Source organism: Condylostylus longicornis, unplaced genomic scaffold (genome assembly GCF_029603195.1).
Source record: "Condylostylus longicornis isolate FDR11 unplaced genomic scaffold, ASM2960319v2 ptg000010l, whole genome shotgun sequence".
Classification (NCBI taxonomy): Eukaryota; Metazoa; Arthropoda; class Insecta; order Diptera; family Dolichopodidae; genus Condylostylus; species Condylostylus longicornis.
The window spans coordinates 9565683-9590902 of NW_026577979.1; the positions used below are offsets into that span (position 1 = coordinate 9565683).

The window sequence follows — 25220 nt, forward strand, 5'->3', positions numbered from 1 at the left end:
CTAACTCAAATCTTCTAACTTAAATTAACTTACGTGATTTTTGATCTGATAGTAGCCAATATTGGAACAACAGGAAAAAAACGTGTTGCGCTATTGAAATTGCAGTAAAATGTTATTCATTCCTTGTTAATTCCCTTTTTTAACTATAGAATAAATAAGGTGCACTAAACCAGTATTTAAATTTTCTTCTTCCTGTAGGTTTTCTTCTTTGTCTTATTGGGTAGGTTTTCTTGTAATATTATATTTAAAAAACATTCCAATATTAATTAAGGAAACCAAAATTTTCTTTAAATACTTTCTAGATAATATTTTGTATTATTATGTATACAATATGCCTTTTCTAAAAGTATATACATAGATATACAATTATAATGCATATTTATTTGTTATAATATAGTTTCATATTGTTGTATACTTTAAATATAAAATATAAATTTAAGAGATGTAAAAAATGGATTATGGTTTACTGCTCGCATGGGATATTTATATATTGTGTAGCTATACGTAATTTTACTAAACTAGAAAATTTTCATGCATATCCTCACATATATATTAGATGTATGTAATATTCATATATACATATTACATACATCTTTTACAAATTTGGGATTTTTTTGCTATTATAATTTTTATATTATAAACAGACATACGATTATTGTTATAAAACCTAGTCTATCTACTTTATTCCCATATTGTTTTAATTCATATGTATGTATACATTCAAAATAAATGTCTGTAGGGATCACTTGAAATTTTATTTTTACAGAGAATAAAAATTCATACTTTATAAATATGTATATTATGTATATTTTAGCCCAAATTTATATTTTTGTGCTACTACCGTGTTTTTAATGATTTTACATATTCTTTTATATTTATATACAATATCCTTACAATATCTTATGAACTATTAAAATACAGAATATAATACCGAATTTTGACTCTTTAATTTTATTTTACGTTGAAGAAAACTATAATATTATGTTTCTAAATCTTAGGTTTCTATTCTGATTTTAAATTTAGATTTAATCGTTAAGTAATATACCAGCATAGTAATTATATATATATATATATATATATATATATATATATGAATGTATATACATAATATATTATTATCATTATAATTGATATCATATATCAAAATAATATTGTAATAAATAAAAATGTAGTGACTCTGTGTAAAGGGGTAGGATGATATTGCCTTTTTTTATTTAAATAACTCAGAGTACATAATATTTTGATCCTTTAAATTTTTTAAATATTTTAATGATATTTCACTTAAATTTTAAACATCCTTAAAATCATTATAATAGACTAATAAATTCTAGAGCAAGACTAATGAAAATTTTTAATAATTAAAATGATTGAAATTTATGAATGGAAAAAAATAGGCCTTAAAGTGACCCTGATTGACTAATGCGCTAAAACATATTATGTATGTACATTACGTATTTCACTATTTCAATAAATGATGTCTTAATTCCATTAATAATAACAATATTTCATTATTTTCGTCTTGAACGGTGAATTTATATAAAACACCATCTTATTTGGTATAGGAAGCAAGTAAGAGCGAATTGGCCAATAGTATTTTTTAAATTATTAAATTTTTTCTAAGTTTTAATAAAAATTTAATATGATTATTTTCTTATCATTGACAATAAAATGACTTTAAATACTTAAAAGAGTGTGTTATCATCAAGCGAAAATATTTATATAAATTTTTCAATGACATTAGAAAATTTTTAAAAGAAAATTAAAATATTTATTACATTCATTTTATTCTTTCAGGATCATTACATATACTTGCATTAGAACATTATTTACCATCACATGATGAAAATGGTGAATTTCATATACCATATCCACCTACAAGTGAAATTTATGTATTTAATCGTTATGGTCAACATGTTACTACAAAAGATTTAACATCTGGTAAAACACGTTACTCATTCCTATATTCAAAAAATACCAGTTTTGGTCGTTTATCAACTGTTACCGATAGCTCTGGCAATAAAATTCAATTTTTAAGAGATTATAGTAATGTCGTTAGTAGTATAGAAAATACTCAAGATCATAAATCTGAAATAACAATTAATGGTATTGGTATAATGACAAAATTAATAGAAAAAGGTAAATTAGAAATTGAATTGGATTACGATAGTAATACAGGACTATTGAATAGTCGATCAACTGGCGGTGAAACTTATATTTATCAATATGATGAATTTGGTCGTGTAACACGTATGATATTACCAAGTGGTGAAATTGTTAGAATAACATCAGAATTAGCTGATAATAAAGGACTTTCAGTATATGTTCATGCATCAATTCAATCGTTATTCTCAAGAGAACCGGCAGAAAATTCAAATGAATTATTAATATTGGGTGGAGTTCATTCAACAATAATGAAAAAAGGTAGTCAAAATGCTGAAGCTATGATTAAACCAAATAATACATTAGTAATAAGAGATGCAAATGGTGTTGTTGTTGAATCTTCTGCTATTGCACGTCATCCACTATTAGAAGCGGCTTTACCAGTAGAAGCTGAAATGTTAGCAATGTGGTCACATCAAAGTATCACAATGGGTGAAGGAATTACAAATAATATGTATTCAATATATAATTTAATTGGTGATGTTAGAAATCCGCAACAAACATTAAATCGTGAAATCTGGGTTAATAGTTCAAGAGTTATTGGCGTAGAATTTGATCAATTTACGAGTCGCGAAACATTTTATGATGTTAATAGAACGCCACTTTTAATAATAGCTTATGACCCATCAGGGTTACCAAAATCATATTATCCATCAAATGGATATCCTGTTAACATTACTTATGATCGATTTAATCGTATCGATGGATGGAAATGGGGTCCAGCAGAACTTAAGTACACTTATGATAGACATGGCCTCTTATCAGAAATAACTAGTCAACAAGATGGCATTATATCATATGTTTATAATGATTGGAATCTTGTATCAGAAATAGGTGTCGCAAGTCAAAGAAAATTTGTTCTTGGTTATGATGATGCTGGTGGTTTACGTTTTGTTAAATTACCTAGTGGAACAAAACATATATTTAGTATGCAAACTTCAATCGGTTTCATTAGATACACATATACCCCGCCTGGTGGTTCTAGACCATATTTACAACATTATAGTCATTCTGGGGCTTTGTTACAAAGTATTTACCCAGGAGATGGCGCTCGAATTATATATCGCTACAATGCAGCTGGAAAATTAACTGAAATTGTTCATGGTGATGGAAAAAGTGAATTTATTTATAATGACGTAACAGGAATGCCTAGTACAGTTTCACATTCTGAACGAGAGCTTGAGTACAGATGGGACTTTGAATTTACTGCTGGCTTGTTAACAGAAGAACGAATAGATTTTATTGCTAAGACTGGTTTGAGTAATGCCAAATTTACATACGATTATGATTCAAACTTCAGAGTAACTACAATTCAAGGAAGAATAGGAGGACAAAATCTGCCAACACAAGTTTTTGCTTTTGATCCAAGAACAGGTAAATTATAAAAAAAAAAGTTGTAAATTTGAATAATAATTTATTATATTTGTTATTTTAGGGCAACCAAATTTAATTGGGCAGTTCAAGATTTTACATCCAAAAGTAAATCAAACTCAAGTTTTAGATGGAACAGCAACGTTTACGAGAACAATCGACGGACGTTTTCTTGTTACGAAAGTGTCGTTATCTATTCACAGAGTTCCAGTATTTAGAATGGAATTCTCATATGGAATGCACGGTAGAATAACACAAACAAAAACTTGGACAAGAAACATGGCTGTTCAAACTTATACAAATGTTAAAAACTATACATGGGATTGTGATGGACAGTTAGTTGGTGTTGAAGCCCAAGAACCATGGGGATTCAGATATGATGATAATGGTAATTTGTTATCACTAACCTACCGAGGCAATACTATTCCAATGGAATACAATAACATGGATCGAATTGTTAAATTCGGTGAAGGACAATACAAGTATGATTCACGTGGTTTGGTTGCACAAAATGCTCGAGAAGAACGTTTCCATTATAACACTCAAGGTTTGCTTGTCAGAGCTATTAAACGAGGAAGATTTGATGTAAAATATTCTTATGATCATATGAAACGTTTAACAACGCGGAAAGATAATTTTGGAAACGTAACACAGTTCTTCTACAATAACCAGCAACGGCCACATGAAGTCAGCCAAATTTATTCCCCACGCGATGGCAAGTTAATGTCACTGACATACGACGATTTTGGACATTTAATATTTGTGCAAGTATATCGCAAAAAATTCTATGTTGCAACAGATCAAAGTGGAACACCAATAATGATTTTCAACCAGTATGGCGAAGGTGAAAGGGAAATCATGAGATCACCTTTTGGACATATAATTTATGACTCAAATCCATATTTCTATTTGCCAATTGATTTTTGTGGTGGAATTTTAGATCAAGTTACAACACTTGTTCATTTTGCTGATGGCCGAGTTTATGATCCATTAATTGGTCAATGGATGTCACCAAACTGGGAAGACGTTGCTGAGCGTGTAATAACACCAACAAAAATGCATTTATATCGCTTCAATGGAAATGATCCAATTAATATTGATCATAATAGAAATTACCCAAGTGATTTTACAGCTTGGATGAATAAATTAGGAATAAATGTTAGAAACTTAGTACCACAATTATCTAGACCACTATGGGAACAACCCTCATTATGGGGTCGTACGTTAAGGAATCCGATCGCTACTGATTTGAAACGTTCAATTGATAATATTCCTACTATGTCAGTTGAATCTGGTTTCTTAGCTCATTTAAATATACGTAGAATGTCAGACTTTGAACAATTATCAGCTCCACCAAAATCATCACTTAAATTTGATGTTATGAATCCTAAGCCATTAAAAATTGGTTCGGATTCTGATCCACCATTTGGTAAAGGTATTGTTGTATCAAGAACATTTGATGGACAAGCAATTGTTTCTAGTGTACCAGCAGCAAATGCTATTTATCGTGATGTATATACATCAGTATTTAATAGATCAAAATTATTACCATTTACGTTTGTTGTTCACAACGCTCAACAAGATTCATTCTTCTTTGTTAAAGAAGACGCATGGCGAGCTAGTGAAGATCGCCAACAATTAAAACGTCTTCAAGGACAAGTTAATACAACATTCCATGAAATAACACGTGAAAATGGCAGTGGTAATAATTTCTTAGATGTTAAAATACATGGCCAACATGCAATTATTAATTTACGATATGGAACAACTGTTGAAAAAGAAAAACAACGTTTAATGCATCATGCAAAACTTACAGCTGTACGTAAAGCATGGCATAGAGAAAAAGAAGCATTACATAATGGTTTAACTACCAATAATGATTGGACACAATCAGAAATTGATGAAATTTTAAAACAGGGATATGTCAATTTATATGAGGGTGAATATGTTCACGATGTTAGCCAATATCCAGAATTAGCTGAAGATCCATTTAATATTAAATTTACTAAAAAGAAAGCAAATCCAATACGTAAAAGAAAACGACGAGATATTAATTCAATATCATTTCATCAAAAATCATTAAACAAAAAAATATCAAATGATTATATAGAAGATGAAAATGATAATGAAAATAATATCTCATCTCATGAAACAAATAATCAAAGTATAAATCAATATAATAAAAATAATAAATTATTAGGTGATTTAAGTAATTTAGAAATAAATTTTAATAAAAATAATAATAAAACATTAGAAAGTGCGATAAATAAAATGGATTCGCATCATCATGAGCCCTTATCATCGTAACTATCATCCCTTAATTAATTATATATATAAATAAAAACTAAAAAAAAAAAAATAAAACTATTAAAAAACAAATTTGAAAACAAAAAACAGAAATAAGTTATTAAAAAATAATGTAATTAATTTATTTATAAAATAAGAAATGAGAAGAAACAAAGAAATTAATGGAAAACATAAAAAAAAAAATAAATGCTTAGGTGATAAAAATATGCTTTGTTAGCTTAACAAAATGATTGAATACACAAAAAAAAAATGTTAAAAAAAAGTATTATTTATAAATAATTCCGTTTTATAAAAAATAATTTTCATTAACTTAAATGGAATCATATAAAATAGGAATGACATTGTAACAAAATATCATGGCAAAAGTCTCCAAAAATCCAAATTTATTTTCTAATATCAAATTTGTATTTATTAAAATATATTAATTGTTTCATAAAATTAATAATATTAATAATAATTAATTAAAATAATCCAAGGTGAATAATCCATTATTACAGTATTATGTGAAATTTAACAATATTAGACTGATTGACTTATATTTTCTTAGGCATACCATTTGAGGTGATTGTATTATATATTCAAAAATTTCCTATAAAATCAATTCTATTTGAAGCAACATTTAAATTTTAATTACTTAAAATATTAAAAATCTCGATTTTCAACTTATATAATAAATTATTCATAAAATTTCTTTCAATTTCATATAAACTTAAGTATAATTCAATTGAAATTCATAAAAATCAGCTTCTTATCTATTATATTAAGAGACTAAAGCTAATGATATTTTGATGCAATAACTCTACTATAATTACATAAAAATCTGAAACAAAAAAATCCAGAATCAAAATTCAAATTTCTCATTTAATGAATTATTCAAATAAAAAACTAAAATTCACTGAAATTATTATGTGAATTTTTGCAACAAGGATTACGAATAGAATATATACACAAACACACACAAAAGAAAAAATTAAATTAATTTAAAAATATTTAAATAAATAATAATTTAATTAAAAAAAAAAGTAAAAAAAAAAAAAACAAAAAATATGATAGAAATGTATTAAAAATATTTATTAAGAAAAAAAAAATAAAAAAAAAGAAAACATACAGAACACAGGAATAGAATTTAGTTGAATTTGTATAAAATAAAATTAAAATGAAGAAAAAAAAATTATTAAGGAAATTATTTATTATACATATATATTATAAATACATAGGTATATTTCAAAGGCAAAAAAATTATATATATACATACATATATATATATATATATACATATATCAATAAAATATATAAAAAAAAAACTTCTAAAAAAAAAATGACTCGAGCTATTTTGAGACTGGCGTAGGATTTAAACAACTCATTAAAACTATTTAAAAAAAAAAATAAATAAAAACTTAAAATATTTCAAATTAAAAAGTAAAATTTAACAAAAATTTATTATAATTTTATAAAAATGATTAAATGAAATTTTTAGAATTTTCGTGTAAAATGGGAATTATCGTATTGAATATCTCATACTGAAAATATTTAATATTTTATTTTAGTATCTATTATTACTCGTAAAGACATTCAATAGCGAAATAATTCAAATATATTTTATTGTTGAAAAGAAAAATAAATTATTAACACACAAACCGTGATTTTTAAGTAACCTGTTTTCAGTATTAATACCTTATTATTACCGCAATTTTAAGGATATGAGATAATTAATATGTTTTCATATCCATTAGATTTTAATATAATTTAAAATTGAATTATAATAGTAAAATTGAATGGTTTATCATTTTTTCAATATTACTTTTTAATTATCTGAAATTTAAAGTCAAAAGTATTTAAAAGAGATGAAATATTTAATTAAAATTTACTGTTATCATTACTAAAATTTAAATATATATATATTTTAAGTTACTTTATACTCAATTTACTGTAACTTATTATTTCACTAATTTTAATTAAAGATACCATATAGTAGATTGTCCATATTAATGATTCCATACATATTTTCTTTCTATATTCGATATTAATACATGCATATATCGTAAATCTTAATTTATTCTTTTTAATCTATTGTAATTTTCAAAATTTCCATTATTAATTTATAAATTTGAAATGAAATTAATTTTTAAAAAATTTTAATATTTTAATTATTTCCATTTTACACGAAATATAATAAAATTTCATTTTATATACAAATAAAAAATAAATGCAAAAAAAAAATTTAACCTTATAATTTTAAAATTATTATGAGACCAATTTGTGAAAAAAAAAAAATTTTTTGTAAAACCAAAAATCGAAACTGAAAATTTTTAAATTATTACGTTTGAAAAACATTTTTAATTTTAAAATTAAAAAAAGAAAAAAATCTCCTTAAAATATAATTATTATCTATTTCAAAATAAAATAAATATAAATATATTTTGAAAAATATTTAAGAAAAATTAAAAAAAAAACAAAAAAAAAACATAATAATTATATTATATAATTACTAATTAGTATTTTGTATAATGCTCTAAATTCTCAATTGTTTCGGTTTCATATTTATTGAATTAAAATAATTATTATATTTATTGTATAAATTTATTGTATTTGTATTAATAATCAATTCAATTACTTCATAATCATCTAAAATTTTTTGAAAATAATTTTTTCACCATTTTTTATCTGCTTTTATTCAAATTTAATATTCAGTTTTATAAATAAATTTCATAAATAAAATCTGTTGGTTAATTAAAAATTTTGAAAAATGCAAAAGCATTAATTATAAAAAAAAATACGTGTAAATGCAAAAAAAAATTTTTTTTTTAATATAATTTAAATTAATTAAAATAAAAAATAATAATAAGTATTATATCAATCGCATATCAATTTAAGATGAAAAAATAACACAATTTCTATATAAAATACTTAATTTTTAGAATAACAATCTTGGTTTTTTGATATTTTAAATATTTTAATATTTTTTTCTCCGTCTACATTAAATTAAAAAATTTGGGCTAATTAATATCAAATTATTATATAAAAATAAAAAATTTTAACATAAGTATCGAAGTAACGTGAAAATTACCTCAATTTAGGTTTTCACTCGGGTAATATTGTCTTAGAAAAAAATATTCTAAAAATTTAATTATTATAGAAAGAAAGTAAAAAATTTCATAAAAACAATTTTATATAGCAAAGCTTGTAAAACAGTTATTTATTCTTAGCATTTTTTAAAAATTAATTTAAAAATAATATTATGAAAATATTTTCATTCACCTACATTCTATAGTCAAAAGCGTTGCTTGAGCCGATACAGAATAGATAAAGTTTTTAGATTTTCATTTTAGAAATTTATAGGTTATTATTATTTTAATTGAAAATTAAAATTCTTCAATAATATCCCATATCACCTCAAATGATGCACGTCTAAAAAAGTATATGGGTAATTATTTCTTTTTATAACATTAAATTTTGATATGTAAAGATTACAAACAAATATAAGTATTAAGGGCTAAATTATTACCAAAAATGTGCAGACATTTTTTAAATATATTTTAATAAAATTTTCCATAGGCCAAAATATGAAAATATAATATAGACTTTTGAATCGATTCTCAATAATAGTATATTAGTAAACATTAGTTTATCTATTATCTATTTTTAAATTTGAATTTCTACAGTCCCATTGTTTACATTAGCCTAATGCATTTTGTTTTAAATCAGATGAACGAATTACTTCGTACTCGTATAATTCTTTCTACTCGAAAATTACATTATGCCAATATATGATAGTTACTCACTTTTGTCTTACTTGCCGAACAAAATTGCTAGATGCACAATCAAATTCTTAAATCAATTTATTTTTTGAATAATTACATGGAAAAAAAGAATTATTTTGAAAACTTTTTTTTACTCCATTATAACTATCATTTTTATAATTGATAATATTATACAATTAGAGTGAATGAAATAATTATGTTTGTTTTACAATAACAATATTCTTCTTATGGTTTCCAACCAAATACTATAAAAATATAATAAAATGGTTTCATGAAATTTTGAATACTTTTTATACCTCCTAATATTTACATTTGTATTTTTTTTTATAAATTTGTATTTTAATACAATTTTTTCACTTAAATTAAAAAATAGCCCAAAATACATAAAATAAATAAATTTCATAAATACAAATTATACTTTCTTTTTAATTAAAAAATATTCAAAAACCAAAAAAATATTCTATGTATTTATTATTTTTAAAATTTTATATTTGTTAAGCAATTTATAAAATAACTGCCATATTAGTAACTTAAGAATAAATAAGTTTAAAAAAATAAAAATCATTTTGAAATTTTATATTGTAACTATAAATAATTGAAAATACTCAAAAAATTTGCCAGCAGATTTTCTTTTTTTTATATTCTTTAAACTTGTACTTTGTAATGTTCGAATACTTTTATTATTATAGTGTTAGATTTATATACACAAATCTAATATAGCTATAGCAATCTCACAGCAGTTTTACAACAAAATATTATGTGGAACAGATGAAGCTTTATAATTTTTAAATTCTATCATTGCTTGCGAAGTAGATCAGTATCATATTCAACAATAAAAATCTGAAAATTTAGCATTTGGACGTCAGTCGATCATCAGATCAAGGCTAATTTAAATAATTGCTATAGTTAATCTACCAATACCTATATAGTTATATATAAAAATTATTTTTATTTAAATAAAATTCTTTTTTTGTACTTTTCATTTTGTTTTCGGTCCAAAACCAAAAATAATATTATATTTTTTAAAAAATATTATTTATAATTAAATTTAAGAAAAAAATAATTGATATTTAATATGTTAATGTATGTACTTTTGTAATATTGTGTATACACGGTTATAATTATGTAAAATTTGTGTTAATATTTTGTACATGAAATTTTTTTTAGGCAAACTATCATCCGTTATATATAGTTATTGTGTTTTAAAATTCATTGCGATATTAAGGTTTATATGCACATTGTATAAGCATGTTAAAATTAAACGACGAGTTATTCTAATAAGAAAATTTCTTGAAATAAGTAAAATACATACATACACTAATAAAATTAAAAGAAAAAGTTTGTATGCATGAATCAAATAATTTTTATATAACACAATTTTTAGGGTAAATTGCATAATTTATTGAGTGAATGATCTAGCTACCAAAATGTAAAATTAAATGTCATCTTGACTTATACAGCAATTTTAATAAGTCAAATTAAATATGTGAAATTTTAAGAAATTAATTTAAAAAGTCAAATTGATATTAGATTTAGATTTTGGTGTTTTCCACTCACTTTTTTTAAAAATCATTCATTTTTTCTTTCTTAATATGTCATTCTAGTCGTAATTTTTCCCACTTGAAAAAATTTCTAAATATTTTAATTCTATTTTTCTTTAAAACTGACTCTGGTCATTCCACATTATTTTTTTTTTTGATTTTGAAGATAATAAGTTTATTTTTTCAAATTGTTTTATTACTCAAATTAATTCTAAAATTTTTTAAATTGCAAAAAGTCTTAAATAATAATAAATTTCATTTTATTTGTAAAAATTAGGAAGTAATTAATGTTAGTACTAATACAAATTTATGTTTTTTTTTTATTTTATAACGTAAGCATTACCAGTATTATTAAATTTATACCGGTGACATTGTAAACACACAAAATAAGAAACCACTGTATATCCTTGTAAAAAAAAAAATTAATTAAAATAATAATTTTTTTTTTTATTAAAAAAAAAACTGATATTTTAGAATTAAAAATACATCTAAATATATAAAAAAATTCAAATAAAAAAAAAGTTATTATTATTATTATCATTATTGTTGCCAAATATTATCAACTTAAGTAAGAATTTAAATGTAATATGGTATTTCTATTTATATATATATATATATATTATATGTATCTACAAAACAATATGCATATATATAATATATAAATTTATATGTCTAAGTAGGTAAAAAGAAAACTAACTAACATTGCTGGGATATAATAAAATAAAATACATTATTATTATATTATGTTAATAGTATATATTATAAACAAAAAAAATTTAAATAATTTAATAAAAACAAACCAATTATATTATAATACACTTTGTCCAAGAAACAAAAGAAAGAAATAGTTACAATAAACATAATAATGTAGAAATATTATTTATATATGAAAATATCAGTTACATATATATATTAAAAATGAATAAAATTGAAAAAGAAGAAAAAAAATTGATTAATAAAAATAAATATGAAAAAAATGTGCACGGTCTCTCCTAAACGTATACATTATATTATAATAATATTATAATAATAATAATAAATAAATTATAATTATTATTGTTATTGAACAAATACATAATAATTTGACAACAAAATACACACATAACACAGACACATACATTCGTATATCATTAATTAAAATTAATATATAATTTAGAATGAAAACTATATTATATATAATAACGAAAAAAATATACACAAAAAAACACGTACACAACAATAAATTATTAGGTATCTATAAAACAAAACAAAAACAAGAAAAGATATACAAATAAAAATATATAATTACAAAGTAAAATAATAATATTATATAAAACGAACCAACAGAGATTAAATATAAACACTCTAATAAATTAATTAAATAATAAACAACATACACAACAAACACAAAAGGAAATCATATATAATTAAAAAATAATTCATTAAAATAATCACGAATATACAAAGTAATTAAAATAAAAATAAACAAACATAAATATATCTTTCACATAATATGTATGTATATCTCAACTAAAAATAGAAAATAAAAATAATAAAATAATTATTATTATTAATAAAGAAAAACAAACAAAAAAAAAATAGAGTAATTAGTAAAAAACAAAAAAAAAATAAAAGAAGAAACAAAATATAATAAATTTTAATATAAATAATGAAGATATTAAAAAAGAAAAAAACAAAAATAAACATTATTAATTAATATTAAATAAAAATGTACCTATTTTTGTAAATAGTAAAAGAAAATATAGAATGAAAAATAATTACATATACACATAGAAATATACTAATATATTAAAATATAATAATAATAATAATAATAATAATAATAATAATAATAATAATAATAATAATAATATATAAATAAATACAAAATATTAAAAAAAATATTTATATTATATAAAACATATAACAATTATATTTATGTACTAATTCTATATATTAAAAAAAAACAAAAGAAAAAATTAAATGTTGTAAATAAAAGTTGTTTATTTGTACTACCAAAACAAAAAATATAAATTAAATACATATTATATATATATATAATTAAAAATATTATATATAATTAATTTTTTTGTACTTTTATTATTAAAATTATATATATATATTTATAAATATATTATTATTATATATATATAAATTAAAATTGTGTTTAAATATTATGTAAAAAAAAAACAAAATGGAAACAAAAAATTTGAAAAATTCGTAAATTTAAAATATTTTATTAATTATATTATTATATATAGAATATAATGTAGAAGTACATTTATATCTATATATATAGAAAACAAATTGTATCAAAAACAAAAAAAAAATTAAAGATAAAGGAAAACTAAAAAAATAACAACACTGCTGCGAAACATCAAAACAATTATTTTCATTAAAAAAAAACAAAATCTATTAAATATTTAATTACATTAAACTATAAAGCAAATAAAAAAAAAACAAAAGCAAAAATGACAGCTATAACTTTTTTATATAATTCAAAAATTCAAAAATTAAGTTCTTTTATAAGTCAATATTAAATATTTAAAAATATTATTAAACTAAAAAGCAAAACTTAATTTATACATCATGTAGAAATCAAAAACCTAAAAAATAATATAGGCAAATTTAAAGAAAGAGAATGACAACAATGTAAAAAAAATTACAAAAAATCATATTTGTTTTATTAAGCAAGCAAAAAAAAAAATAATAATTAAAAAAAAATACAAACCAAATATGAAATTTTAAAAATTTTCCTTTAAAATGAAAAACAAAGAACAAAAAATTGCATTAAAAAATAAGAAAAAACACAAAAAAAATATTAAAATTAAAAATTAGTTATTTATACATAAAATATTGAATATAGAAAAAAACAATTGTAAATTACAATAAACTATTTATTAAAATTAAAAAAAAAAAGAATGATGAATTTAAAAATAAAAAATAAAATTATTAAAAAAAAATAAATTCAAGAAAGAAAAAAAAATTGTAATGCTCTGTAAATACTAAATATAAATAATAAATATAAATAGATATATATATAATATATATGTGTATAAATAAAAATTATTAAAGAAAAATAAAACTAATAGTTATAAAACAAAAATAAAATAAAATGATTGAAAAAAAAACAACAACAACTTATTAGTGTTTAAGAAATAATTTAATAAAAATAAATTAAAAAAAAAAATAAAAAATAATTAAAAAAAAAAATGTGAAGTTTTTTTCTTTATACCCACCATGAATGACCCAACTGATAATCAAGTATTATGTCGTATGTATACTTTTCTCATAGAAAGACACAATATTAACAACAGAGGTTATAAAGCTCTTTTTTTGCCTTTCAATCACGATTACATATTATATTATTAGGTTCATCGTTATGACAATTCATTATAATAATTCATCAATTTATCGAACTCTCTTGGAGTGTCGAATTCATCAGCATTTTAGTATTAGGTTATATGACTGTGGTAAAGCCATAGACAAATGCAAATGATTTTATGTTCAATAACTATAGGTTTCATTTATATTATGTTCAAATTATTCTTCAATCAATCTGTCGATGATCTGTTCAGATATGCAATTCTTTTTCGGTTAATTGAAATAGTATTTTTTTCGAATTTTAACAGATAGATCTTATATTTTCTGAGTTTTATAATTGAACGCAAATATTTTCCAACTTACCGATAGCAAGAGGCATTTGTTGGAAGTTTTTGAAACAACTAGATGATGATAGAATTTATTCAACTATCTATTGTTTTGTAGCTTTATTAATTTCACCCCAATTTTTTAACGAATATAAAGTTTATCAAAGAACAGAACCATTATGGTATGGTTTTCTAATATAACATAGTTCTGTTAATTTCACCTCAGTTTTTTAACTACATACACACATGCATAACATAAAGTTTATCAATGAATCGAACCAATCTTGTATTTTCTAGTTTTTTTAAATTCACCTCATTTTTTTACCTAATATAAAGTTTATCGACAAACAGAACCAGTGTGGAACTTAATCAATATGCTGAGGTTTTAATATCAAAAATATTTCAAAATTATTTAATATGGATTGAAGTTTGATTTGTGTTGGGTAATAATTGAAAGAGTTTTTTGCAGATCATATAAATCAAAGAGCCGCATACAGTTCGTCGAGTCGGGTGCGGCACAACCAAAATGCACAAAATGTACAATTTGCATTGGAAAAATGCCTCTCACGGCACTATACACAGGTATGAATTGTAAGTCTGGTATATTACTTTTTGAACAAAAATTACTGAAAATTATGCCGTCATCATTTTAACTATATTTAAAGTGTTCTCAAGTTTGGTAAGGTAAAATTTTGTGTTTAAAAACTTTTAGCTTTGAAAAGATATGTTTTTCTGTTGTATGTACTGTCTAATTCTATGTTATATGTACGTAAGCTTTAAAATATTTGCAATCATACCTGTTATCTGTAATTTATAATTAACATTAAGAAAAAAAGAAATTTTGAATTTTTTTATTGTTTTATTTATATTTATCCTTTTTTTATTCTATAACACTCTTTTATACGAGTTCTATTTTATACATATCAAATATGCATACAAATTGTATAATATTTGTTTTCAAAATAGTCCTGTATTTGGAAATAGTTTTTCTAATTTCAATTACCGATTCGACTTAAAGAGATTAATTTGTACAATAATGCCTGTTATGAGTAAAATTAATTTGTGATTATGTATATTAATTAATAATTAAAGTAATGTTTTGAAGGGTATTACCACATTACTGGTTCACGTTTAGCTTAATAAATATCAAGAAGTTGGCAAATCTTAATGCCGGTTTTTTGTACAAAATCTTAGCTTTGCGCTGACACAGATGCTTTTTCTTTTTATCCCAGTTTTATTTTTCCCGCTTAAAATTAAAGTAAATAAAAAGTAAAGTGATGAGACAAATATAATTTCGTCATTAATCGCTACATAATCCAAACATTTTTATTGTAAAATCAAACTACTATTAATCGTAAAAAAAGCAATAATTCTCAACTTATTTAAATTTATAAATCAGATTTTTAAGAATTTTATTTTTTGCGTTACGACCGCTTTTCAAACATTTTTTAATGCCTCCTACAACTGGAATTCTTGGAACGGAATCATCAAATGAAGCTAATGTCGAACCAAATCATGATGAAAATCAATATTTACAATTGATTAAAAAAATAATAGAAACAGGTGAATATAGAAATATATTAGTTTATGCCTTGGTCTAAAGAACAATATTTTTTAAAAATAAATTTTCAGGTGTTAAGAAAGGAGATCGTACCGGAACTGGTACTGTATCGATTTTTGGTACTCAAATGCGTTTCAATCTTCGAGATGGAATATTCCCTTTATTGACAACAAAAAGAGTATTTTGGCGTGCGGTTGTTGAAGAATTATTATGGTTTATACATGGTAAAACTGATGCAAAATTATTACAAGAAAAAGGTATTAAAATATGGGATGGGAATAGTACCAGAGAGTTTCTTGATAAATCCGGTTTCACCGACCGTGAAGTTGGAGATTTAGGCCCAATCTATGGTTTTCAATGGAGACATTTTGGTGCTAAATACGGAACATGTAATGATGATTACAATGAAAAAGGTATCGATCAATTGAAAAATGTTATTGATCGAATAAAAAACGATCCTACCGACAGAAGAATAATTATGTCGGCTTGGAATCCAATAGATTTACCAGAAATGGCGTTACCACCATGTCATTGTTTTATACAGTTTTATGTGTCTAATGATGAATTGTCTTGTCAAATGTATCAACGGTCTGCTGATATGGGCTTAGGTGTGCCTTTTAATATAGCAAGTTACTCGCTCTTGACATATATGATTGCACATATAACAGGCCTTAAACCAGGTGATTTTGTTCATACGATGGGAGATACTCATGTCTACTTAAATCATATCGAGCCATTGAAAGAGCAACTTAAAAGAACACCAAGAGCATTTCCAAAATTAAATATTAAAAGAAAAATAGAAAATATAGAAGATTTTAAATTTGAAGATTTTGAAATTATCGGTTATAACCCGTATCCTAAAATTGCTATGGAAATGGCAGTATAAAATTTAAATGTTTAATAGTTAGTTTCACATATAACTTTTGAGTTTGTACCACAGCTTTTTATGTTCCAAATCGATTAATATATTGTATATTTTTAAAATAATATGGGTTTACATATGCATATGTCTTTATGATGCAAATTTTTGAATTACACACAATATGGTAATTTTTACGTTTTCCATGGTTCTGGATTAATAAATAAATCAGATATTGTTCCCTTTAAAGTTAAAAGTCCTTTATTTAATGGAACAGGCCTTGGTTTAAAAGGTGCTGTTTTTGACCATTCGTCATATAAAATTTTTGCTTGCTGTTCCCTTTCTATCTTTTGCTCTTGTTCTTTTATTAATTTTTCTTTATATTTTTGTTGTGTCACTCTCTCTTTTTCAATTTTATTCTTTAACCATAATTCAAAACACTTTTTACGATCTTCTTCAGTAGGATTGTTGCTACATTTTGTAAGTTTTATTTTTTCCTTATTCCCTTCGTTCTTTTTCTTTTCAAACTTTTCTTTTTCGAGCTTTTTCTTCAACCATTCTTGAAATTGTTCTTGAGCAATTCCTTTTCTTTCCAATTTTTCCATTTGTTTTTTTAATTCTAACTCTTTTTTAAGTTTACTTTCGTATAATTTTTTTGCTCTAAAAAATATATAAAAACTAAATTTAATTCGATTACTACTAATTTTATAAAGAAACAATTTTACTGTTTTGCTTTAAACCATTCTTCAAAAGCATTTGGTTTCTCTATATTCTTTGTAACTTCTTTTATTTTACTATAAGAAAAACATTCGTTTTCGTTGGATGCAAGTGATTCACTAAAATTCAAACTAAGTTTTGGTATATGCAATCCGTCCCCCACAAAAATATCAGATCCATTGGAATGATTCGAATGAAAGTGATCTTTATTTTTTGGTTCGTTACTCTGTCCCGTAAATCTTTCGATAGTCGCTTCTGAATTCTTACTACATCTTTATAAATGTGTATTAAGCGTTATAAAGTTTAATCACACTTTTTGAAAACTCTAAGTTAACTTACCTAGCTTTTTTGTTAGTATCTCTGAAGCTATTATAAATAATTACGGTATTCGAGGCACGGTATTTTTGATTTGGTAGGCTTTCTAAAATCAATGAATTTTCAAATTCAGGACAACTTATACGCGGTTCTATTTTATTTCTATTAATCTGATTTGAATAAAACGCCATTAGAAAATATAATCCGAAACTGAAATGCAAAATCAAGTCTAAAAAACAAGTTATATTAAAAAAACCAATCAAAAATATTGAGTTTAATTTGTTATGTGTCTATGTTTTTTTATTTTAAATTATTAACGTAGAAGTTTCGATATTAAATAATGATAAATATATGATTTAAAAAAGTCGAACAAGTTTATCTGCCAAAAGAATGAATTTGGTTGGCTGATTTGATATTAGTTTTGATGCCTGCTGGAGCTTTTCCTAACGGATTAACTCCAGGACTAACTGAGGCACCCATCGCTGCTGGAGGACGTGGCATCATTCCTGGAGCTCCCGGCGGCATCATTCCTGGTGTAGGAACTTGCATAGATGATTTAAGGCCTTTACCCATACCGATTGCTGCTACTAAAGCATGAGTATCGGTAACACTACTTATTTGAGAAGGACCTAGTTTTAAGATAAAACATAAATATTTAAATTTATACATATTTGCTTAAAGTAATATGGTTTACCAGTTCTAGTATTAGTTTCGTTTTCCCATTCTTCACGAGCTTTACTCACCATATCAAAAACATGTGATATAACTTTGTTATACTGTGTAAATTGTTTCATAGCCGTTTCTGGGAGTAGACTGTTTGCCTGTCGTAAATTAATTAAAATAATATAAATGCGTAAATTGCATTTAGTGTTTCACCTTTTGTTCATGTTGCAGCATGCGTTGTTCTGCTGCAGGTTCAGGTTTTGTTCTTAAATAATCTGGGCATATATCATGAGAAAATACTGGAACACGACCTTCGGTTATTTGTAACAATACATCGTCTGGTTCTGGCGAAAGTTTAAGTGGCAAGACAGTTCTATTACGTATAAATGTGAAATCTTTTGATAAAAGTTTTGATAACCCTGTAAGCTGTACAAAAGTTGTCAAATTATTCAAAAATTTTCTATTTAGGTATTTAAAAGAAAAACTATTTACGTGACTAGAAACAAGTGCAAAATTATCTAAAAATGTTGGCCAATTTATGGTTTCATATTCCGTCTCTAATTTGTGTATCATAGCTCCTATGGATGCCTTTAAATCATTCAATTTCATTAGTATCGCCTCTAACATGGCCTCTAATTGTTTTTCTTCGCGTTGCATTTTTCTTCGAAGAATAAACTGTTTACAAATATATGTTAATTATATTTAAAATAAGTATGTTAATCTAAAATTTGTGATTAATTTTCTTGTTTTTTGATTTTGCTTTCTATTGAAATTGACAAAAAACAAACAGAACAGGAACAGAGTGACAAATGTCAGTTTTTTGACATTTTAATTTTGATTTCTATAATTTAATGCTGCCATTGCTGATTTTTGATATTTTATTCACCTCAAAATTAATGGTGAATATGTATATTTCGTTTCGTTTTTAAAAGTTTTATTTTTTTAAAATCAATAGTTCAATTGATGTAGCGTGGAAAAAATTTGTTAAATTAATATTTAAAATAAAATAAAATAATAAGTAATAATAAAAAATTAAACTGTGAAACGAGTATTAATAACACATGGAGTAATGAAGAAAAATAATGAATTTTAAATTATGAAAAGCATACTTTATTTAGTTGAGTACTCATTTAATTACCTAATAATTTAATTTACTTCATAAACCAGTCCATTTTATTTGTAATTCTGAAAAACTTCTACCACAGAATTTGCAGGTAAAAGAAGTAGATACTAACTTACTGAGGTTTCTTTTTTTTATTTTAGCATTTTTGTCTTGCTCTTCTTTGGTTTTGGTTTGACGTTTATTGATAATAGCAGTTTTTATTGGAAGTACACGGTGCAGTTTTCATAAGCATATATTAATTAAAGCTCAGTCGACCCATAACGCCAAAAATCACCCGATATGGTATCATAAATTCACAAATAATAAAATATTAAAGCAAAAATAGATAATGTTATATATTGTAACCACACAACATGTTTGATGAAAGAAGTATTGTTGAATAATGCACTTCAAAATTTGACAGCCACAAATTTTTTGTTAATTAAGTCGAGCAAAGCATAATCATGATGCAGAGCAGTACTTCAAAATTTGACAGTCTGATATTCTGTATATACATATGTATGAATATGACAGCATATGCAAAGTTAGAAAATTGCATCCTTATTAACTGCGCCATCATATAATTACGAGTACTCATAATTATGCCCATATAAATGTTACTTGACTTGAAGCCGACTTCTTTCAAATTAATCAATAAATTTTACTCGACTTGAATTGTTAATAACAACTTGGTTTGTAAATCAAACTGACATAGTAAAAATTCAATTTGAATTCCAATATCATTTGAAGACAAGTACTGAAGCTGCAAATATAATAAAACGAAGTAATTTAATTAGGATGTACAATCTTGAAGCGCATCTTTGCGTCCTGAATGTGAAAACACAAAAGGTGCGGTTTCCGCGGCGAAATGTAAAAATTCATGTAGGAAAACATTATAATAAATTATAATGCAATATAATGAAACATGTTCAAGATAGAAATTTGACGGTAACAAATTGACAAAATTATGTGAGTTATTAATAATTTTTTTACGATAAGAAATTTAATATGTATATTCGATTTTTATTGTCTTATTTGTATCTTTTATTTTTATTTTAGAACTAAGCGGTTTCTTTTTATAATACTTGAATTTAAAGCAAATTTTTTATACTACGAATGTATGTACATATGTATATTATGTATGTATATATTGACGTATAAAAAATATAAAAAGGAAATTCTTATTTGAAAATATCAGCCTGTTGAAAAGTAAAGTATATACTGGAAATCTTATAATCTTCTCATTATTTTGGTTTTTTCTAAAACAATTTATTTCCACTTCTCTGTCCACTTTCGTTTTATTGTTTTATTTATTATCTATTATTTTACTCTATTAACGTTTTCCTATTTAAATAAGTTAATTTATTTGTGAGAGTTAAGATTCTTTTCATTTTAAATTTAGTTTGTATAATTTAAAGAAAGAACTTGCATTGTGTGCTTCCTTTAAATAATATACATACATTTACATACATGAACTAAATTATATAATTAAATTATATTAATATTATATTTTTTGGTTAGCTATTAGAATCTTAAGAATTGTGAGATAATTTTTTGAAAATAACTTTAAATAGTCGCCGTTCTGCTAAATGTTAGAGAAAGTTTTGTTTAGAAATTATATTTAATTTAGAAGTTCAATAGGAAAATTGCCTTATACATAATATTATAGGAAGATAGGTACAAGGCAAGTACACATATAAGAAAGATATCTACGTACATGTGCATAGTTAACTTTAAAAATAATGTTTGTTTATCTAAAAATTAGTGAATGTTTGTACATTATAATGTGTTAAATCACAGACATCTTTATTGTCATTATCGGAATTGATTGTTAAATTCATAGTTTCATTCTTTAAAATTGAAAAAACATTAACTTATCTACATATACACACATACATACATATATATATGAATTTAGGTATTAATGATTTTGTTCTTTTGGAAAGAACATGAAATCTTCCTGCAGAATAGCTTATTAAGTCGTATAATTTTCTTACATTGTTTTAATAAAGTCGTTTTATAATACGAATTGATATATAAGAAAAGATACGATGGAAAGTTGCCATTTTTACTTACTACCCATAAATTACAATTAATTTACATTATTTAAAATTTGTATGTATATAAAATTATGTTTTGTATATAAATTATAATTGATGATTTTAAAATTATGTAAATTGGAAGTTTAACACAAAAATCTAACATATACTTTTTTGAATTTTGTTTTAATTTCTAAACAAAATCTATACTTTAAAGCAGAATAATTATAATAATTTGTGATGTATGCATTTTCTTCATCGGATTACACAATTAGATAGATTTTCTTAAAAGAATTTATTTTTGGAAAAATTAATTTTGCAAGAATTGGATTGACAATAAAAATGCGCATGCCATGCACAGAAAGAAGAACACATCAAACGGTAGGATAAGTAACAGACCAAGTTCACGTAGCTCACACGTTTGAAATTAAAGAAACCACTGTTTTTTATTGAAAATAAACACTTTGCGGTGATTCAATAAGCTTCTATTTAATGAAATACCAAGTTTTATTGAATTAAAACATAAAAAATTTAAATATACTATTTTGTCGTGATCAGAAATGCAACCCAACTCATATATACATGTTGTGTAATATACATATAAATAGTGCTTACATCAGCCTTCAAATCAGTAATTGCTGATCCGTTATCTCTGACCTTAAAGAGGAGAAAACATCAAATATTTATAGATAATTAAGTGTAATTCTTTTAAAACTTTTTCATTTCCATTATAGATTTTTCAACTTTTTCACCATGAAAATTAACTTTTAAGTTATTCAATTCTTTGTAAAGTTTGTAATTACTGTGTACCTATAATTTTAAAAATGTTGCCAATTAGTTAAGGAATAAATTTATTATTACAAAGTAATCTTCATAAAAATCATTTGTTAAACATTTCCTCTACAAGAGGAAAAAGAAAAGAAAAGCGTTGTTTATAACTAAATAAACATTTTTTTTATATTAAAAATGAAATACAGAGATTTTTTCTTCTCGTAAAGTGTTTAAAACTCTTAAAATTTGTCCAGGTACAAGTAAAAGGGGAAAAAATATGAAAAATCTGATGTGGTCAACACATGATCGACCGCAATGTGTATTGTCTAGTTACAGAAGATTGTGAAAATGCGTTTTGAAAACTTCCTGACAATTTTATGGACACTAGTAAGCTTTTAGTTAATGTTCCTCAAAAAATGTAAAAAATTTATTCTTAGTAGAGTTCCGCTTTGTTCCATTCGAATTTCCTGAAAAGCTCTACAGTTAGTTCCGGTAATAACCAGAAGTCAAATATTAAATTTCAGAAAATTCCATTAATTAGTTCCGTAGATATGGTCAAAAATGCAAAATCAGCCCCTCCGAACCCTGATTTCTCCAAAAAATTTTATACATTCATTATTTTAATACCCCGAATTTAAATATTAAAATTCGAAGAAATTGGTTGATTATTTTATTTATAAATTTCTTTATATACGCAAAATTGAAAAGTTGTCCTGTGATAAAGTTCAGTTCCCAAGGATCTCCTTGACAATAGCCGAAATACACTCACACATAAAATTTCATCAAAGTGGGCTGAGCCGAACTTGAGATACGCGTGTACACACACGGATCTACAAATCAGGCAGACCGACATCTCTCTAAAAGTAGTTTATTTACGCTTCCCTATCATGCAGAAGTGCTCTCCCACTGAAAACTCTACATTCGAAATTTGTTGCCATCGCGTAACCTTCCTTATTGCATACAATGCGCTCAGTAAAAATTATTACTATACAATTTTAACAAAAAAAAGAGAAATTCTTTGTAAAGTAAATTAGAACAACACTTTGTGCTGTTGTAAAACATAGTTACTAATCCTAAACAATAACGACTTAATATACATATACAAAAAAAGGAAAAGAGAATTCTCTTGAGACATCTTGTCATCATTTTCTATTTACTTTCTTACAGTTTTTACAATTTACAACTGTTTGTAATTTTTTCCTGTTTCAAAAACTTTTGTTCACAATTTAATCGTAGAACAAAAAACTAAAAAGCTTTGCAAGAAAGAAATTAGAAATAAAATAAGCAAATAAAATTTATATAAGTATCAGGGATAAATGAAAGGAGAAAACCGAACAATAATAATTGTCGTTTAAGTTTTATATTCGCCTTATATATTGTATTGTAGTCAAGGAAGTAAGTTTTAATAACATAAAAATGTTTTGTAAATAAAGAGTTTTTATACCTTTTTGTATACTAAATTATATAAAAAATAAAGTTAGAGTATAAAAAAATGAAAAAATTATAGAAAGAAAGTGAAGTATCCCTACATTTTTTCCCTGTTGGGACGGCTGTTGATGTTGTTTTGAGTTTTCTGTATTTACTCAGAAATCGCTTCACTGCCAGCCAAAAGCTATTGAAAATGATTATGATAATTTTTGCAGTAATATGTAGATGGCACTATAAATAATTATAAAGGTTATATCTCAAATCAAAGTTTTTTAAGGAAATTTATGTAAAATAGCACGAGAAAAGGCTGTGAGCTGTGAAAAAGAAAAATATTAATGTAAACCCTAAGAATTTTTCAATAAAAAAACTTTTTCACGAAATTTAAAAAATTCAATTGTAAACGCAATTCAGTGTTAATATTATTAACAAGAAGTTCTTTTGTATATTTTGCATAATGATTTTTACAAGTTATAAATATTTGTCTTAAATTAAAAAAAAATTTAACGTGCACAAAAAATTAAAAATTTTTGTTAAAATTCAAAATAAACTGCAGTCATAAAATGCAATTTGTTCGATATTAATTGCAGAGCACCACAAGCGTTCTGATTGGTGTCTTTTACCTTCAGTTTTTTTGGGCAACTCTTAAAAATTTTATAAAACAACCTTAAATACTTATTTATTGTATGAATTTAATAAATTTTAAAAATTTTCATTTACTAATGCGGTCCTTTTCCATATTTAGTTTTTCTGTTCAATTAATAGAATGCCCATTTCAGTTCAATTAGCATCCTATATTCATTTAAAAATATTTTCCTTTTAATTTAAATTAAAATGATATTATTAATGTTTAATATTATTTTATTTAATTCAAAATAAATTATAGCCATTATTTATACTTTAAAGCAATATTATGAAAGTTGCAGGCGATCAAATACAGATTTTATCATATTTATATACAGCAACAACTAACAGCCACGAAATGCATAATAATACGAA

General features: G+C 23.7%; 4 protein-coding genes across 5 annotated transcripts in view; 2 read left to right on the forward strand and 2 right to left on the reverse strand.

Moving 5' to 3' along the window:
* Positions 1-6634, forward strand: part of LOC129618803 (teneurin-a) — a 364957-nt gene extending 358323 nt beyond the window's left edge. For both annotated transcript variants that reach the window (XM_055533811.1, XM_055533812.1), the window contains 2 exons: positions 1795-3534; positions 3596-6634. In XM_055533811.1, the coding sequence (XP_055389786.1) occupies positions 1795-3534; positions 3596-5838 (3983 nt within the window). In that variant the 3' untranslated portion in view covers positions 5839-6634. The remainder of the gene's footprint in view (positions 1-1794; positions 3535-3595) is intronic.
* A 9393-nt stretch (positions 6635-16027) lies between these two features.
* LOC129618721 (thymidylate synthase) lies at positions 16028-17305 on the forward strand. Its single transcript, XM_055533669.1, has 2 exons — positions 16028-16332; positions 16402-17305. Exons 1-2 carry the CDS (start codon positions 16221-16223, stop codon positions 17214-17216), a joined length of 927 nt encoding a protein of 308 aa, XP_055389644.1. The 5' UTR covers positions 16028-16220; the 3' UTR covers positions 17217-17305.
* On the reverse strand, positions 17226-18412 carry LOC129618722 (reticulocyte-binding protein homolog 2a-like). Its single transcript, XM_055533670.1, has 3 exons — positions 18246-18412; positions 17915-18178; positions 17226-17849 (listed from the first exon to the last, which is right to left on the reverse strand). Exons 1-3 carry the CDS (start codon positions 18410-18412, stop codon positions 17384-17386), a joined length of 897 nt encoding a protein of 298 aa, XP_055389645.1. The 3' UTR covers positions 17226-17383.
* A 53-nt stretch (positions 18413-18465) lies between these two features.
* On the reverse strand, positions 18466-19671 carry LOC129618723 (mediator of RNA polymerase II transcription subunit 8). Its single transcript, XM_055533671.1, has 4 exons — positions 19377-19671; positions 19098-19310; positions 18916-19042; positions 18466-18850 (listed from the first exon to the last, which is right to left on the reverse strand). The coding sequence occupies exons 1-4, from the start codon at positions 19539-19541 to the stop codon at positions 18597-18599; spliced, it is 759 nt and encodes a 252-aa protein (XP_055389646.1). The 5' UTR covers positions 19542-19671; the 3' UTR covers positions 18466-18596.
* Positions 19672-25220: the final 5549 nt, after the last annotated feature.